We start from the raw sequence: 18,447 nt of genomic DNA on the forward strand, positions 1-18,447 counted from the left end.
AAAAATATGAGTTGTTTTATTTACATCTAGTAATTTTAAAGCTGAAATTCTTATCCTTAAAAAGTAAAAATAAATCAAATAAAAAACATATTAAATTTCAGATTTAATTTAAAAATATTTCAGTCACATTGAATGAAAAATAATTTCGTTTTAGAAACAACGTTTAAAATCCTTAAATTAACTAAAATTGTTTAATTTAGTACTAATATTAAACTATTAAACTACGGTTTTTGTATCAATATATGGTTATTTAACATTTTTGAAAGCGATTTAAATAATCATTGATTTTCCAAGACAGTTCTTCATATTTATAGTTCTTTCATTTCGTTAGTTCTTTATATTTCCACCACAATTTGATCGAAATGGGAAATGGGAACACTGGCGATTATTGGCAATCCGTTTCGAGTTGTCGCAATCCAATTCAAAATCGGCGAGGGCGATTGTAAACTGCGCACTTAGATGCGCTGGCGATGCATCTGCAATCGAATGCCGCTCGACGATTAGAGGACCGAGCGGCGACAATGAGCAATTAAGTCGCGTATAATGAGCTAATTAGAAATAAAGCACAAAAGACACGAACAATTGTCTGTGATTCTGCGCAAAAAATAAATATAAAACTACGAAAAGATTGCCAGCGATTGGCTGGCACTTCAAGTGCACGCAGCTGTGCGAAAAATGCAAAATCGAGATTAATGTCAGGCTCCAAGATCGAGGGGTTTTCGCTAAATGTGGGACGTGCCAAAGTCGCGATTCGCGAATGACACGTGTGCGATGATATGGGGCTACCATATAATTACTTATAGCCGCCCGAACAAAGCCACGCAAGTTGAGGCCAAGAAAAGGGAACGCAACTGAATGCGTTCCGCTAAATGGCCAAATGGCAGCAGATAGTGATTGCCCGCTGGCTAATCGGGCCAAAAAGCAAACTGTATTTTCAATGCAACAAGCACGTGAGTTGCGATAACCAAAATGCCAGCGGAAGTTGTGCCTGTTTTTTGGCCTTTGTTGGCTTGCACTGCCTGGTGGCACTCGGCACTCGGCGGCTTTTCGATAAGAGCGGGCCAAAAATATTACGAAACACTCGAAACGACTGATAAGCGCTTCAGTTGTTAACTTTGTTAGCAGTTTTTGTTGGCCAATTGAGCAAAACTTTCTGCCGGCCAGATATGCAGGTGCAAAGTGATGCAATTGCCAGGTAGCAAAACTAATGTCATAACAGAGTCTCTTTTTTATCACTTCTTTATTAATTTAAACTCTATTTATACTCGTTACTGAGTATAAGAGTAAGAGGTAAGAGGTATCTGATAGTCGAGGTACTCGACTGCAGCGTTTTCTCCTTATGCATTCTGTTGGTAAATTTAATTTTACTCCCTACAAAATACCTCTTATGGCGCGCCTTTAAGCCCCTAATTAATTTCATATTTTCCCGAAAAGTTAAAAACGCACTTCATTTCAAATTTCCATAAACAAAAGGCATTATAGACAGCCATATAGGCAGCTCGACTCCACACACGATGTCGGGGACCAAAGCGTGAAATTTAAATAAATGCACTTGAGGCCTTCGGCAGCAGCCTTTCTTCGATGTGCCGCCGGGCAAATGACCCCATTAACATTTCCACGCGTAGGAAAAACGGGGGAAAACCTGCCGGGGAAAACCAACGCCCTCACAGCAACTCCGCTAAGGGAAACTCTCTTGGGTGCATTCTACATATATTCTATTCTACCACGTGACTATTTTTAGGTATGCTATCTCTTCCTTTTTCCCATTTCATTTCGGCGGCTTCAACGAGTTTGAGTTTGAATAAATTAACAGCCTCGATGTGGTTCGGTATTCGGGGTCTCAAGTATTCGCCTTTAATTACATGCAGTTGTCTCGAAATTAAGTGGCTATCTGGCCCCGTGTGAGAGGCTCTCTAATTAGGCCGGCGAAGCAGCACCTGAACCTGTGTAAAATATTATGCCTCCGCGGAGACGACAAAGATAAAGCCAAAGCCCAGTAAATTCGAGTGGTCGAGTGGCAAAGTGGCAGAGGCAACGGGGCAGAGAGCAGAGGATCGTAATCATTGACTGCGGTCAGAATGTTTGAGAATTCCGGGGAAAAAGGTGTTGAGCGGCTGGGGAAATGCCGAAACATGGCCGCAGATACCTTTGTGTATCTATGTGAGTCAAGTGTTTGGTTAAATATTCCCGGCTGGGTCAAAGGTCAATGGAACTGAACTAGATGGGGAAACAAACCACTAAAAATTGTATATAATATGCAGAAAATGTTTTTAAAATTTAAAATATACATAATTATTTGTATATTTATTATTTGCTGCACTTGAAACGCTTTGGTAAATATTGTACTTGGCTTTCGATTCTTTTGTTTCGATCAATGTCGTAAATCTCTGGCAAAGTGTAAAGTATCGCTCCACTTGGCAGTTATTTATATCTGCATTTTGCTCAATTGTCAAGGCGTATCTGCAAGATAAATAGCGGAAGGCCGGGCCGAGACATGTTCGGACTAGCGCTAACAGTTTGAGCAAATAAAGAGCCGCAAATCCCACCTTCGTTTTGACCACAAAGCCCACACACACACAGACAGAAGTATCTGTATCCATCGGATACATGTTGTTTGCCTGTATTTACTCGTACTGCCAACCAAAGGCAAATATTTCCGCATTCGAAATGCAAACGCAGCCTTCGCCTTTTCTCGATTTCTGATCGCTTAGAGCTGCTCGTTAGTTTTGACAACTAAACTTTGGATTTTTTTCTATCTTTATCTGGTTATTTGAATACCTCTATTCTCGGATGAAAAGTTTGTTTTTCTGCATTCAGATTCATTCAGCAGTGGAAACTTGGGTTTTCTCTCTTGTTTGCTTCTTTTTGCCAGTTGTTTATGGCTTATTGGCTACCGTTTTGGCCATTGTTGTTGGTGTGTAACTTTGTTGCATTACTTTCACTTTTTTCGCACGGCAGGCAACAAAAGCCGGCGATTTCTTCTTCTTCATCTTCTGGCTAAAAGTGGGAGCAACTTGGCTTTTATGCAACAACTTTAAACAATCCAACTGCTTTATGGCGGCAATTGCTGGCAGTAGACCTGCGATTTGTGGCTTACAGGTGTTTACCGGCAACATTCAACATCCCAAAACAAAAACAAAATAAAAAAAAAGACAGCAACCGGCAACAGCTGTTGGGAAAAAGAGTCTGGGGCACAATTTACAATCGCCGCGATTCCTGCTGTGGCAATTTAAATGCAGCACTTTGTTGCCACGCTTTATTGAACAGTTAAACAGCTTTTTAACCCACTTTTTTCTGTCCTCTCTTTCGTTGCAGGTGCGTATTGCAAAAGGCTCGATGATGGGGTAAAAAGCCAATAGATACTTAGTAAGTTAGCTGGTTAGCTGGGTTTTCTGGTCAGTGGTAAGTACTTCCTTATTGTTTTCATGTGGGTTCAACTGCCATTTGATTGGGTTTCGGATGGGGAGAGATTCCTTAATTAAACTTTAGTTTCCACAAGTCGGCTTTAAGCTATTTCCAGCAAGTGCCAGTGCCCCATGCCGCATGCTGCATGCCACCCGGCATATCATGGCAAATGGGCAACAATTTCAAAAGTTTTCAAAGCCAACCGACCGACGAAGCTGCTTCTGCCTCCTTCGCATCTTGGCTGTTTTCAAAGAGTGCAAATACTTCGACAAGGCAACAGAGAGATAACAACAAATGCCAATCATTGTTTGCGTAGCTCATCAGCAGCTGTTTGCTGGCTGCACAGGCGCAGATATGCCGCATCCATGAGATACTTTTATTTTACTTTACCTTATTTTGTTTCACTTTGTTTAGCCGCACTCTTGAAAGTGTTAGACTAGTGTGAAGTCCGAGCTTCAGTTGAGATATACCCACATCTTTCGGGTGGCAAAAGGGGTGGTCGGGATAGGAATTGAGCTGTTTTGCCGCCTTGCATATCTGTTTATCTGCGGGCCTCGGGCTTTATTTATTTACCGATGCAAAAACTTGATTATGATTTCCTGGCCTGTGCATATCTTTAATCAAGTTATGCAAGCATGAAACTCTTGAATAAGTTTGGCTTTTAAAACTTTTCAATCAGGAATTTCAGTAATTAGCTTTTAACATATTTGTGATTAGAAATTGTATAAAAAAACTTTGGGATTTTGTTACTCTTGAAACTTAGTTTAGTTCAGGAATTAATTTTGAGTGAATATAAACAATCTGCTAATGGAAAAATAATTAATAAATTAATCAATATTTAATATGTTTCTTTAATTTATTCCACTTAACTACTCTCTCTCTTTTCTCTTAATTATGATTTATTTGTTTATGAGACAAACCAAAAATGATGCAATTTAAATGATGCCGTCTGCAACTTTAATGAAGCCGTTTAACATGTATAAATAGTATGGTTTTATATCTTTGGCACATTTAGCGCATAAAACGACTCAACTCAGTCAGTTTCTGCCACTTTAGTCTCTAAGGTCTTTTGTAGTTTTTGGTTTTTGCTCATTTTATTTTTTTGATTTTTTTTTGCATTTGGTTTTGCGTTTTATGCTAATACCGAGACGTGCAAAAATTCGCACTTTCCAACTCGTTTGGCATGCCAAAATTCCCATTCCCAATCGAAAAAGGCGAACTTTTTGCATTGCGGCTTCGGTAGTTTGTAGTTTGCGAATTTTATAAGTTTTTTCGCCAGCAGAAGCTGGCGAATGGCCCAAATATCAATTAAGGCCACAGCCATATAACTATAGCCATGTTTTCACTTTCCGTTTGGCAAGTGGGTCGCATCGAGACCGAGAAGAATGCCGGGAAAATCTTCTCCTTCTCAGCATATGTATACGTAGTATGCTACGTAGGCCTGACCCACTTGCCGCTTGGTTGACCAAAATCATATAAACCATAAATTTGCGGCATCTAATCGCATGGCAAACAAGTTAATTTGCAACTCCGCCGGCAGCCAACTGGGACAGGCCACACCTGCAGAAGTGCAACGTGCAACATGGCTATATATGCTCCATGCTATATGAGTCAGTTTCTGTTTTCTGTAGATCCCGCGCAGCTGCGTAAGTTTCCGGGTTAATGCTAATGCTAATTCAGTGCCGAGCCCCATTGTTGTTCCCATTGTTCTGGCCAGAGATGCAATTGCCCAGCTGAGCAGAGATAGCGGATGCAGGCGAAATGTCAAAAGTGAAGCCACATAATTATAATGCTCTGAGTTGTATGTGCCTGGCTTTTCCATCCATCTATCCATCCATCCATCTATCCATATGAGTTGGCCAAGAGACTTCGGACCGCCTTGGCACAGTTCTCGTTCGCCTTCTCCTTCTCTCGCTGAAACGAAACTCAAACATAATTGCACAGCCCCGCGAGTTGGCCCACATTGGGTCTCATTACTCACTAACTCGTATCTGTATCTGGGCATACACGATAATGACACGTCTACGCGGCTCTGAATTTGTCATGTCCCTATGCACTCATTTCGAGGCTTATCAAATGGCCAATTTGGAAATCATTAAGTTTTATGACTCCATATTCCAATGAAACAAAGTCCGGCAAACAAATAATAAAGCCAGGCAATGGCGTGCTCTCTGAAAAGTCTGAAAAAAAAAAAACGTATAAAAGGGGGAAATTATGGCATTCGCTTGGCTAATCGTTGCCGCAGGATAATGCAACTGGATACCGAAAGCATCGCCGCTTCTAATTCGCCGTTTCCTGCCGCGTAATTGTGGCACATGAAAGTGCCTTTTTCGAAACAGCCAACTCTCGGCTGCGTGTTGGCAGCGAATAAAAAGACTGCAGTTATAGTTAACGGCATCTAATAGATACTTTGCCACCTTGGCATTAACAGATGCAAACGTGGTGAGGTGCGGAAAGTGAGCCGAGCAATAAAGCAGTAAAGGCCATAAAGCAGCGGGAAATTGAATAATCAAGAACGGGCTATAGGCTATGTGATATATGCTTTGCAAGTGGAAGATTGAAAAAGGGGAGCACTCATACGCCCAGTGGCCGCGTATGACAACGAGGCGTATGAGCGTTGCCTTCGAGCCGAAGTTAATTTCCCAGCCCTAAGCTCACTTGACTCCATGCTATTTCCCACTGCACTTTCACCAACGCCCCACTGGGAAATTAATTACCCAAATGCATTCTGCCATTAGTCAAACGCACAAGTGCATTCTGGCCATCGATTTGTGTTTGGCCAGCCAATCGCTTAATTGAAATCTTCGCTTTTTTACTGCAAAGTCGAGATATTTCCAAAGAGCCCGAGGCGGCGGGATTTCAAGACATTGTGAAACGCCACGAGTAAAAACCCAACCGAATCTGGGGAGCCACCCGCGAATCTTTCACCTGCTACAACTTCGTCTGGCCACGCCCACTAGGCCGCTAGCCGCCCACCGCCCCCGCGACGGCAAATTGCCTGGGCTACAAATTGAGCGCAAACGCATAATTAATTCCACAGTGCCAGGCGATGGTGGAGGAAAAATGGGAAAAAATTAAGTTAATGTTTGGAAATCAGCAGGTAGCCGGCAAGCGGAGACACACAGACAGTCGTAGCTCAGACATAACGGTAATTGTGTGGAGTACGAGGGGGTGGGGAAGGGGGAGGAGGAGAAACAATAGCAACAACACAGTAGCAGCCGGCATTGTGTGGCATGCCCCCAGCATTTGCAGCTACCACATTCGATTTCCAACCGCCCGAAAACAACTGACGAACATCAATCTGCCACTTCAAATGGGGGTTTCTTTGAGGCTTTTAAGTATTAGAGATGGCAAAATTGGGAATTGGGAATACGGGTAATACGCCATCGAACATTATGATCTGTTAATGGATCTATTTGATTTTAATCATATAGTAAATATATGAAGTCGGACGTTCTAAAAGGAGTTTTCTATGATCAACGGCGATTTTTCTTCTAGATTATTTTTAAAGAATTAGATATAGGTAATATAATTTTCATAGACTTGTATTATTAAACTATTTTTGGTACTGCTTGATATTATTTTTCTTGATTTATTTATTGGTTTTGTAAAATTCAAACTCTTTTTGATACCTTAGGATAATTATAAATAATTCTAATGTCAGAATATTTAAAAAATAATACACATAGTTTTGTATAGTGTTTATGTTCGTATTATCCTTTTCAAAGGCTAGTCATGATTATACATTCCCATAGAGAACCCCCTGTTAGGCCTGTCTTCGAATGGATTATCGATTCGGGGTCTTGACAAGTCAATCGCCCAGCCTCGAGTTGCAGTCGAGTACTCCATCATTGGAGGACCACTTTGGCAATTAACCGTTAATGCGAATGCGAATGCCAATGCGAATGCGTCTATGGCCCCCAGACACGCTCTCGTGGCCGAAAATGTGCGAACAACACCATCGAGTGGAATTTGAATTTGAATTTCAATTCGATTTTGATGATGATGGTGTGGAGCATGGAGTAGAGTGGAGCTGGGGAGTCGATCGAGTCAATGCCGCTGGCGTTTCGCGCTGAAAGTTTCTCGCACCTGCGCAACTCACTTCGATGACTTGCCAGCTTGTCTGCTCACCTGGCAGCTCCACCTGCCCCGCCCCCCCTACGCCACCCCTGCCTCCCCTTCTTCTATTTGCAACTCCAAATGCTCGAACGACTTGCGTTTCATAATACCCATGAAAGCCGAGACGTTGCTGCCTTGGTTTTTGTTTCACTTTTTCGGTTTTTTTACTTTCACTCGCCTCGTTTTTTGTGTGGCCCAAAAGAGACTTTGGTCAGATTTCGTGGAGTGCTCGACGATCAAGAAATCAAATTCAATTTCATTGTTGCACCACCAACAAACAACAAACAATCGCAGGCACCCCTTTAAAGAAAAAACCGGGTGCTTTCTAAAATTGTAAAAATTGTACAAATTCGATTCGCTTTTGATTGAAATTGTGAAGCATTTAAAATTGTTTTGGGTCACCATTAAATGTACGAATGCTCCTCCGATTTCCCCGCCTTCTCCACTATTCGCTGCACTTTCGTTTTCCGCTTCTATCCGCTGCAATTACGCCGCAATTACAGTTATGTTTATGTTTTGAATTTTCAGCTGTCTCGCCAGCGAAGAAAACCACTGAAATCACAATTGCCAGCGAAATTAACCGTTAGCCATGTTACGTACGTGCTACTTAGAAACTTCAAAAAAAGAGTGAAGTTTCAAGTGCCTTTTTTTTCCGCCGACAACATTTTCCATTTTTGCTTTGCGGGAAAGTCGTCTGCTGGCATGGAAAACGAATTATGCAGCCATAGCTTAATTGAGCTTTTATTTCTGCGCACGTACCGAGATCTTGGTCATGTGTCAATTCCCGCGCCCCATGTTTGCATAACGCTCACGGTGTTCAACTTGAACTAAGCCCCAGTCAGCGGGCGGTATTATTGCTACTTACCACCACCCACCGATCGGAGATCTTGGATTTACGATAGGTGATCAATGCTCCGTGCACGAAGGAAAATTGAAATGGCATTTAATAGAGTGAAGCAAAATAAAATTTATGAATTTATTTTTAATAATCCCAATTAAGTTGTGTATTTTATTGCTATTTATTTATGAAAAAATATTAAAAATATTATCTTCTTTAGTATTTTTTTTTGTGTGGTTGCAACTTGCATCATTTTTCAAACCTGACCAGGCCAACAGATATTGCGAAAGCGAAGCAAATTGAAAATTTTCGCAGGTATTCGTTTTATTATTTTATTTTGTGAGTTAAAATTCAACGATTGGTCTTATATAATGACCCACAAAATTAAAAAAAGTTTCTTTAATGACTTTTCAGGCTGCGGCTGCGCTTGTTTTTCATTTTCTTTTTCGAACTTCAGTCGCATCTGTGATCTAATAAAGCATAACCGAGTCTCTGCCCAGCTATTCGCCATTAGACAGCTCAAACTGTTTCGCATTATGCTCGAAATGGGTTAAGTGGCTTTCAATTTAGACACATAGCGAACGCACACAAAAATGCGAACAATATTCAATTCCATTTGCCCTGACTTGCTGAATGAGTCAATGAGGTTGTTCGAGTGGGGGGGGGGGGGTTTTGTAGCTGGAGATTGGGGCGTTTCGACCACGCCCTTGTGAACACAAAACAAGCTTCCGGCAGAGCATATATAACCCATCGATATTGAGTCACTCACATGCTCAAATGCGATGTGCGATCCAAAGACAATTTGTCATTCAGTTCGAATTCCTGCTAGCTGTTTTCCATTCCATTCCACTGCGATTTCAATTTCCATTTCCATTTGCCCATTTCAAGTTGAAGCGCAATTGCAATTGCAGAAGTTGCACGATCGGGAGACATGGCGATGGCGGGTTACGTAAATTCCGATATTGCCTTTCCAAAGGTAAATAAAATAAATACAAATACAAAAGCAACGCCAGACGGAAGGCGAATGTTCCGTTCCGTTTTCGAAACGCGTCAAATGACAATGGCAGAATTTATTATCGTTCAGCGCACCACAGCTGACTCAGCCAGCCGGTCGATGGTCGATGTTCGATCGATGGATATAGGGTCTATAATGCCGTATATTCACGATACAAACACGAGTGTTGCACTCCATATTTCCCCATACTCCCAGGCGAGTGTCGATGTCAGAAATGCCAGGCGTTAAGCGGCTTTTTGTGCAGCAATGCAACAATGGACGCTGCCTAATCCGCAGACAATTAACCCAAATTGCGCTGCTCAAGCAAAGTTGGCACGTGGGCAACTCTCGCATATTCTTGCGAAAATTGCAGCAGCCAGGATCACACTGGGGAAAAGTTGTTATCATTTTCCCTTAAAGGAAAGACAAATCGAAGTTCATTTCGTATTTTAAAAATTATTTGATTCATTATTGGTTGTATCATAATCCAAATCATGCATTAAAAATAATAAATAGTTAACCGAGCTTTGGTAAGATTATCTCTTATTTTAAGTAATATTTTTCTGAAAAGTATACATTGGAATATGCAAAATATGCAAGCAAATACATATTCTTAAAATTCGAATTCCAGCGATTTTTGTTAAAATAAAATTAAAATACATAAACCATAATTTCTTCTGGCCTAAATTTAATTTCGAATTTGGAAGAACGATTTATTTTAAATCGAAATTCGCTTAGAATCGAATGTTTAGAGTACATTTTTGGAATATAATCCGTATTTTAGTTTATTAGTTTATATAAATAAATTGTAAATACACTGAAATACCTTGCAGTGCAAGAGGGATAATTGCACAAGACGACGTCGTCATCGGCGGCAGCTGGCAGCAAATAGCAATAACAAAAACAAAAGCAACAACAACAGCGGTCGACTGGCATTTGAAAGTCTTTGACTTGCTGCAGTTAGCTCAAATAAAAACTGCCTCGGCCCAAGGTAATGGGCAATTAGCTGCAGCAACCTTCTGGGCCAACATGGGCTAGTCAAACAAATGAGGCAAGCGGAAAAACAAACTCAAGAGTGGATTGTAGTGGAGTGGAGTGCGCCTGTTATGGATACGGCAATTTGCTGGCCGGTCGCAGAATGCTCGCAGATACAGATACACAGGCAGATAGCCTTTAATTGGGTTTAACTGGCTGTCAATGGCGGTAGCCAGCTGGCCAGGGGGTGCTCACTGCCCCAGGGGGTGCACTTGGACATTAAACCAACCAGAGCCGCAGCCAGGGGGTGCACGATCATCGGGGCAATGAGTGATCAACTATACGGGGTAGAGGTGCTCTTCCACCCGGGGGTGCCTCTATTGAAAGCCATAAATTAAGCCAGAAACAAGAAGGCATTCGATTTTATCTTTCAATATCATTGTCGTAACTTTGAATGGTTTTAGAAATGCTATCGTTTTATATATAGCTTTATAGATAGACCACTTCTAGCCCATTTAATCTTCATAAACGATATATAATGAACCAGACAATTTCTTTTTATGCAAACATTTGTGGAACTCCATCACCATGCAAATATTTGCTATCCCGCAATCGATATCCCATAATTAGCCCCACTTCCGACACATTTTTGACTACCAGACAAGAGACCCCAATTCGGAATCCGAAATCCGAATCACGGTTCGATCGTTTTCGGCAACAAAAGTTGAGCTCATTTCGACTCAATTCGCCACCGAAGGCAAACGGAGAATATTTACGACTATCTGAGAAATTCGCATGCTTCTCAGGTTTCCGGCACGCGTTCACGCATTTCAAAGTGATCACTGATCAGGAGTCGGACATGTTTGCCTGATAAACATAATGACAAGAGGCTGGTCGGATGTGAAATGACAAATTTTCAGCGCATGCGCGCAGGCAGATACAAGTATTTTGAGTATCTGACAGATACACACGTACTGCTGCATCGTTCGATCATTGTTGTTGTTGTTTTGCCACCCCTTTTGCGTCCCGCCCCTGCGGTCTGCTGGTCATCCTTATCTGTACCCCGTTATCGGTGCACATATGTATGACTCTGTCTGCGGAATCGTAATCGCCGTACCCCGCCGAGCGGTATTCCCAGGCTGCGGGCGCGGTTTTGCCCATTTTTTTTTTGAATGTTTTTGCGGCGAGGTAGCAAGGCCAGAGGGTGTCCCAGATAGCCGGCTATCATCCATCGGCTATCAGCGCTGTTGGTCAAGCATAATCTGGCGAACAGAACCGCATTTCACTCTCTGACCAAATATTTTGGTTTCGCTTAAAATTAAAATTGGGGTCTCGCTTAATCTCCGTCTTGAAGCGAATGACAAACAAGTTTCCACTTTCACTTGAGCATTGAGCATGGAGCTGGCATGGCAGAAGACCCGATAACCCAGAACTGGTTGTGGGAACTACAAATTGTTGTTGTCTTTGTCGTTGTTGTTAGGGTTTCGTCTGCCAGACCGCTGAGCAAACATATTGTTCTGTGGAATTTTTGCCACAGCTTTCCTCTGATAAGGGAAGACCTTACCCAATACCGGGAAATCGGGGTCAACCGGGAGGAGAACATTTTCCCCATCTATGCTTCTCTAACAATACGACTTGTTGATTGAAATTCAATGGAATTTGATTGTACTCACATTTAGTAGATAGAAGAGTGCAGAATTTTAATGAATGTTTATTATAATATTATTCTTTAAAATATTTTAGTATTTTTGACCAGTATAATTTTTTAATCATTTTTTTAAAGACCAATAGAGTAACTCGATTCTCTAGATAAATAAAAAAAAAATGTAAACTTGATGGCTACAAAACCGAAACGGTGTTTACGGAACATAAGTCTCTAAAAAATGTAAATAACATTCTTTTAAATGTGCAGTTTTCTTACCCCCTAAGTAGATTTTTAATGTGGCGGATAGAGTTTCGAGTTAGACGAGTTAGACTGTACGGTAGCCCCTCCCTCAACACCGCCCCCAATGAACTACATGTGCTAGTGCTTCATCAAGTTTTAGTATGTCCGCCATAAACACCGCATAAAGATGATGGCATTAAGTCCTAAACCCAGCGAAAATCCCCGGCGAAGTGTAAAAATCCCAGCGTGAGCTGAGCTCAAAAAGCGCAAGCCAGCGAGCTCACAAAAAACAGTAAACAGTAAAAAACCCGGCGAAATAGAGGGGTAAAAAGAAGCGCTTTCGTCATACCGACGTCATAAAGCAGAAGATATTTCTCTTAAGTCAAAGTTAATAGCACTTAAATCAAGGCGAGATCGGCACAAGAAAAAAAAGACTTTGTATAAGGCCAGTTTTTGCTAAAACCTGCAGAAAAGCTCAAAGATACGGGCCGATATCACTTGTATCTTTGAGTTACGTCACGTAAATCCGCTCTTTTGCGGGGGAGCGGAGAGAGCGAGAGCCCGAGTGCTTCTTCTTTCCGAGTGAAAGAGAGCGCGGCGGCGCAGTGCGGCAGAGATTAAGATACATAAACAAAACGGCAAAGCATGCGAAACGGCAGCACAAAGCAGAGAAACAAAAACAAACGTCGTGCAGTGAGGAACCGGAAAATGGCCAATGCCAAATGGCCGCGAGAGAGCCCGGCGAAAGAGAGCGCAGAGAGCGCAGTCGCGAAAAGAGCCGAGCGCCTGGCGAAAACCCGAAGCACGAAGCCCGGTGAACGAGTGCGACTGCGGCGATTTCAGCGCACAGAATCATTCTTGAAAGCGCGCGCGAACCTTTCGCACCAGCAGACCGCAGATACAAAGATACAAAAATTCGCAAGAAAAATTCGCAAGACCGAAAATCGCAAGAAGTAGGAAAGGCAAGCCGAGAGGAAAGCCTAGCGAGAAAAAACGCCAGAAAAGTGCAAGTGAAGTGAGAAGAGCCGAGGAGTGCGGAGAGTGGAGTTGAGTTCTTGAAGCTTATAAAAACAAATTAGGAACGAGGCCTAGTGGCCCAAATTCAGAAGGCAAAAGAAAGCAAAGAAGATCAAGCGAAAATTTGAATAATTAAAAATAAACACGCGCCGTGCGAGAGAGTGAGTGTGCGTGTGGTAGTGTGCGTGTGCGTGCCGCATAACGTATCCGTCAGATACGCAAAGCGAACCCCAATCCAATTCAAATCGCTGACGCATTTTCACCCGAATACCGTTATAGAGCCGCCAACGCTGCCGGCCGGCTTTTTGTGCCCAATTAACGCACATTCAACAAATTGCCCAGACGCGAAAAACAAATTGTTACAGCGGCATCGGAATATCGCAGTTAAGCCCAGTTTTTATAGTCGCAATAAATCGTAACAAAAACAAAAAATACAAAGGCGAAAAAAAGAAAAACCCAATAATATACTCACCTTTCGTCTCATTTAATTTCGCTGCGGTTCGTTCTGGTGGTGCAGTGCAATAGAGAAAAGTTTATAAATAAATATACAATATACAAATAACTGAATGCAGATGTTTGGCATAATAAGTGTCACAATCAATTGCTGAGCGGCGAGATCTTGAAAATACGCGAAAAGGTGATTGCATAAGGATATGGCTATATCGCAACTGTTGTTACCAAGTGACCTCATTCAAGGTTGCCCCCCAATATCCCACAGATATTGCAGTTTACTTGGTTTCTCAATTAGCGCCCACGCGCCTCGAAAGTTTTGCTTTATTTTATTTTGATTTTTAGATTTTTTGCTTATTCACCCGGTGATTGTGGGCATGTAGGGAGTGCTTACGGTGGTCTGTAATTAACCTTGAATCACTCATTATAATTCCACCTATTTTGTTGTACTTTTTTTTTGCCCTGTGAACTATAATTTAATTGGTTTTCACTTCTCGGAAATATTTTTTTGCCCTTAATCCAATCAGATTTCCAGGGAACCTGCAGCCGAATAGAATACCCCCAGGAATATGATGTGTTCCATGTCGCCGTTTTCTCAATTAGGAATCGCTCTAAAGTGCCCACACTGGGTCATTAAGTTTTAATGGGATGCTCAATAAAGTTGTGCGCTTTAATTGTTTAAGCGTGGTGACTCACGACGAGCACAGCACAGCGCAGTGAGACGATAAGAGGACTCTGACTAACCCAAGTCTGCATTCTATCTCTTCACAGGAACCCATTGAGCTGAAGAAGCGCCTGGACGAAGTGCGTCTGTTGGAATCGCGACGCTCCGCCCGTCTGGCAGATCAGGATCGCGACACCGACTTCGCCAGACTCGCCGACATGAGTGGTGAACGCCGCAGAACCACCACACACAGTATTGAGGTGCCATCGCAGCTGACGGCGCAGCACAAGTGAGTACTACTTAATAACTATGGATAAATACTATAAAGAAATACAAAATTCTGGGGCCTCATGTCTTTTGCCCATAGTAAATCCCAAGGTTCTAAAGAACTAATATACCTAACGTTACTTGACCAGCTAACTAGAATTTTGTGTATCTTTTTAACTTTACATGAATATCCGTTTAGACGTATAAACCAAGTAAGAAACCATTATGTCCCCCACTTTGTTTTGCCGGTCGTACCCGGTTTTTATTCGCATTTTATTCGTTCGTTTTGTGTGTTTTCGACTTTGGCTTGGCTTTTGCATAAATATGCAACGATTGGCGTCTGTGGAGACTGGGCCATATCAATAATTTATAAGTGGCGACAAATTAGCGGAACCGGCCACCAAGTCACGGACATCGACCGATCCATGTATAATATCTATAATAAAATTGTGTCTCCGTCTTGTCGGCCAGCTGCGCCCTCGGCTGGCCACGCCCAGGCTATTTAGCATAGACGCCGCTTTAACTGCACTTACATAAAGAGTTCTCACCAACCAACCAAGCAACCCTCCCTTTTTTCGACCCCCCTTCAGCGGGGCTTTCACAATGCTCCATTCCGCCGGGACGACAGCTGATTGCAAAATAATTCAAATTTTCAATTACTACCAGCTCAGACGTCGCGACGACTACGTCGAACTTAAAGACGGCGGCGATGACAAAAAATACAAAATACGAAGTACTAACATTTGATTACGAAGGCAAACAGTCGCGCCGGGTGTCTTAGTCTAATTGAATGCCCTAATCAAACGGGGGCTTTTATTTCTTGAATAGTTACAACATGCGCAGTGTGACCAAGGTAGAGGAAATATTAGCATGCGGCTTAATGTTACCATGCAAGAGAAAAATAGGTCAAGACTAGGTTCATTTCCAGTAGTGAGATCAATCAAAAGGAATTTCGAATCAGGTTGGGTATCCATTCGTGAACTAGATATTTCAGCTGATCACTTGGCCCCATTAATATCTCGGCAACTGCAGGGCATTAAGTTTCCGACTTGCAATTGAAGCGGCTGCCACTCGCCGCTGACGGTTGCGTATTCCATTTCAATTTCAATTGATAAGCCTCGCGCGCCGCAGTCGAAACTATTAGTCAAGTGTGCAAAAAAGCAGGAACATCGCGGCAACGCTGAATGCCGGCCACGTTCTCAATTGATAATAAAAATAATAACAATAATAATCAAAATAATGAAAGCAAAAAGAGGAAAAGCGCAAAAGGGAACTGGGAGCTGAAAACAAAAAGCGCAGGCAGGCGGCAAAATATGGCTCGTCATGTCCAGCCAGGGGTGGGGGGTAAAGGGGAGCTTTTTGAAGAGGGGGTGGTGGGGGTTTGGCGGCATAGAGGGACATTTTCAATTGCGTCGCAAATGCCAGCCGACCATCCAAAGTCGAAACTAAAAACAGCTGGAAAAACTAAAACTAAAGCCAGGCGGCAATGTTGCTGCTGCACTTGCAACTGTTGTTGCTGCTGCAGCTTATGTTCCTGTTGCTCCTGTTTCTCTGTTTCTGTTTCATTGTGTCCGTCGGTTGTAATAAAATTCAAATAAAATTCAATTGAGTTCAGCGCGAGTCGCTGGGCCAGTTTAATTTAATTAATTACAATGCCGTAGAGCGCGAGATGTGTGGCATGTGGCACATAGGGGGGACACCCTGTAGTTGTGAAACCCAAAACGAATATTGCCGGTTGTTTGGCCGCAATTTCAGTTAGTTTATCACATTGCTCCGCGGTGCCCCTTCGGTTTTATTCCATTTTATTTTCTTTTATTTTATTCTGTTATTGTTTCGAGACCCGCCTGCGAATGCGGAAGTATTTTTTCCCGCTCACACACAGATACGCAAATAAGCTGTAAGCACAAAGCTCTCGCGATTCGGAGTGTGTGTGTGTGTGTGTGTGTGTGTGCGAGTGTCTATCGTCGCCATATTCTTTATGTTTTGATATGCCATCTGGAGAGCGAGGGAGACGGCACTCACACACACGTGGAATGATAACAACTCGCTCACCTTGCACGGAACCGCTCCCCAGCCCCCAGCCACGCCCCCCGCTGCCCGCCCACCGAGTGACACGCGCTTCTCGCGTAATGCGACGTAATATCAAAACCCCCCCTTAAAAAACCCCCCCTCCCAACTTTGCTAATCTGAAATGTGATTTTCTCGCTTACGTGTGTGCGCGCTTCTTTCCACACGGAATTCGGGTTTTAATGCGATTCTTTTTATTATTATTAATTTACATAGTTTAGCAACCGATCTGATAGTTTGAGTAAACATTTCTTTATTTTTCTGACCATTTTCCCTATTTGCTAATTCACCGGGTAAACAAGCGTCGTTCTATGAATAATATTTACCTTTTGCCGGTTGTCTGGCACATAAAGCTTCCACTCGTTTGATGTAATAGTTGATTAGGGCTTTTAAAAAATCAGGAAAAAAGGAAAACTCCAGCTAACAAGGAAAATCCAGCTGCAAATCATCTTTGATTCTCAAGTAGCCCCTATAAAGAACCTTTTATTACCCACTGCAATTGCAGTTGACAGACAAAGAACGCATAATGATACAGAAGAGAAGTAATCATGAAAAAAAGAATAGCGGGGGGAAAAAAAATGGAAGCGAATTAAATGCGGAAAAAAAGTGGTAATAAATATAATAAGCGCGTAATTATCGCGTAAATGTCAATTTACGCGGCGAATGCGTTGCGTCAGTGCTAATTTTTAACGCTCGAGTGGACGGCGGACCCCAACTGTATGTGCATATAGGAAAGCACCCCTCCAAAACCCCCTTCCCCTCCCCACCCCCGGGGGTCGTTCGTCTAATGAAAGCGTGTAAGCGTCAATTGGCCAGGTTACTCAGTTATAGTTGCTGCTGTTGTAATTGCAATGATTAACAACAGCAACCGTCGCCGGGGGGAGCAAAACCCCCTCTACCCCTCCATCCCCACGCCAGTTGCATTCGCCTCTGTTGTTTATTGCAAAAACAAACAATATGGGAAACTGGCAGCGAGCAAAGAAAAGCAAAAGAACAGCACAAAAACACACACACAGCCCCAACAACAATAATAATAAAAATAATTTACAAACAAGTTTACCGTTGCAAAACAAAAAAAGAGAATTAAGAACGAAATCAACAAAAAATACACAACAAATTCAGAACAACAATAACAAGTTGTAAATAATTATTCAACAAGTTCGACTTGGTCGGGGGAAAACTGCAGGAAAATAAGAAGTGATAAAGTCAATTAACTAATGTATTAGTCATGACATCGATTTGATTTCCGATTTCCAATGCAAATTGGCTGAGAAGCGATTTAGCTACCCTTTGGCAGAAAATTCCAGTGACGAAGGCTGCATAAACAACGACGTTTGTGGTGACGTCAAGAAATTAGCAATAACAACAAGGGAAAAGTGCAGAGGTGGTGGGGAAAAAAAGGGGGAATGGGGTTCGGTGGAAAAACAGAATTCAAATCCAAGTTGGCTGGCAGCGGCAATTAGCCGAGACTTGAAAAATATTTGCCAGTTTTTATTTTTCGTTTTATTTAGCTTTGTTTTTCACTGCTGCTTGCTGCTGGCAAGAGACTATGTACAAATATTATTATGAGCGACTGTTTGTCTTGCCCTCAAAAATACGCCGAGAACCGAGCAGAACCGCTGGCAAAAATAAAAAAAGAAGAAAAACGCAAAAAAAATAATACTTAATTTCAGTACAATAAAAAGTCAAGTCGAGCGCAAAAGTGGGTCAAAATTATTATTGAAGCAGAACAAAAACAAAGCCAGCAGCAAGGCAACGATAATGGC

At 42.2% G+C, this 18,447-nt stretch overlaps 1 protein-coding gene across 4 annotated transcripts in view; it reads left to right on the forward strand.

Annotated features, from left to right (window-relative positions):
- Nucleotides 1–18,447, forward strand: part of Glut4EF (Glucose transporter 4 enhancer factor) — a 117,942-nt gene that overhangs the window by 43,436 nt on the left and 56,059 nt on the right. For 3 of the 4 annotated variants that reach the window (XM_044394071.2, XM_044394072.2, XM_044394074.2), the window contains exon 2: nucleotides 14,455–14,636. In XM_044394071.2, coding sequence (XP_044250006.1) covers nucleotides 14,455–14,636 — 182 coding nt within the window. Of the gene's footprint in view, nucleotides 1–13,079; nucleotides 13,871–14,454; nucleotides 14,637–18,447 lie in introns of those variants that run through there. The other variant, XM_044394073.2, reaches the window with a different exon arrangement.

The sequence above is a fragment of the Drosophila takahashii genome, chromosome 3R (genome assembly GCF_030179915.1).
Source record: "Drosophila takahashii strain IR98-3 E-12201 chromosome 3R, DtakHiC1v2, whole genome shotgun sequence".
Classification (NCBI taxonomy): domain Eukaryota; kingdom Metazoa; phylum Arthropoda; class Insecta; order Diptera; family Drosophilidae; genus Drosophila; species Drosophila takahashii.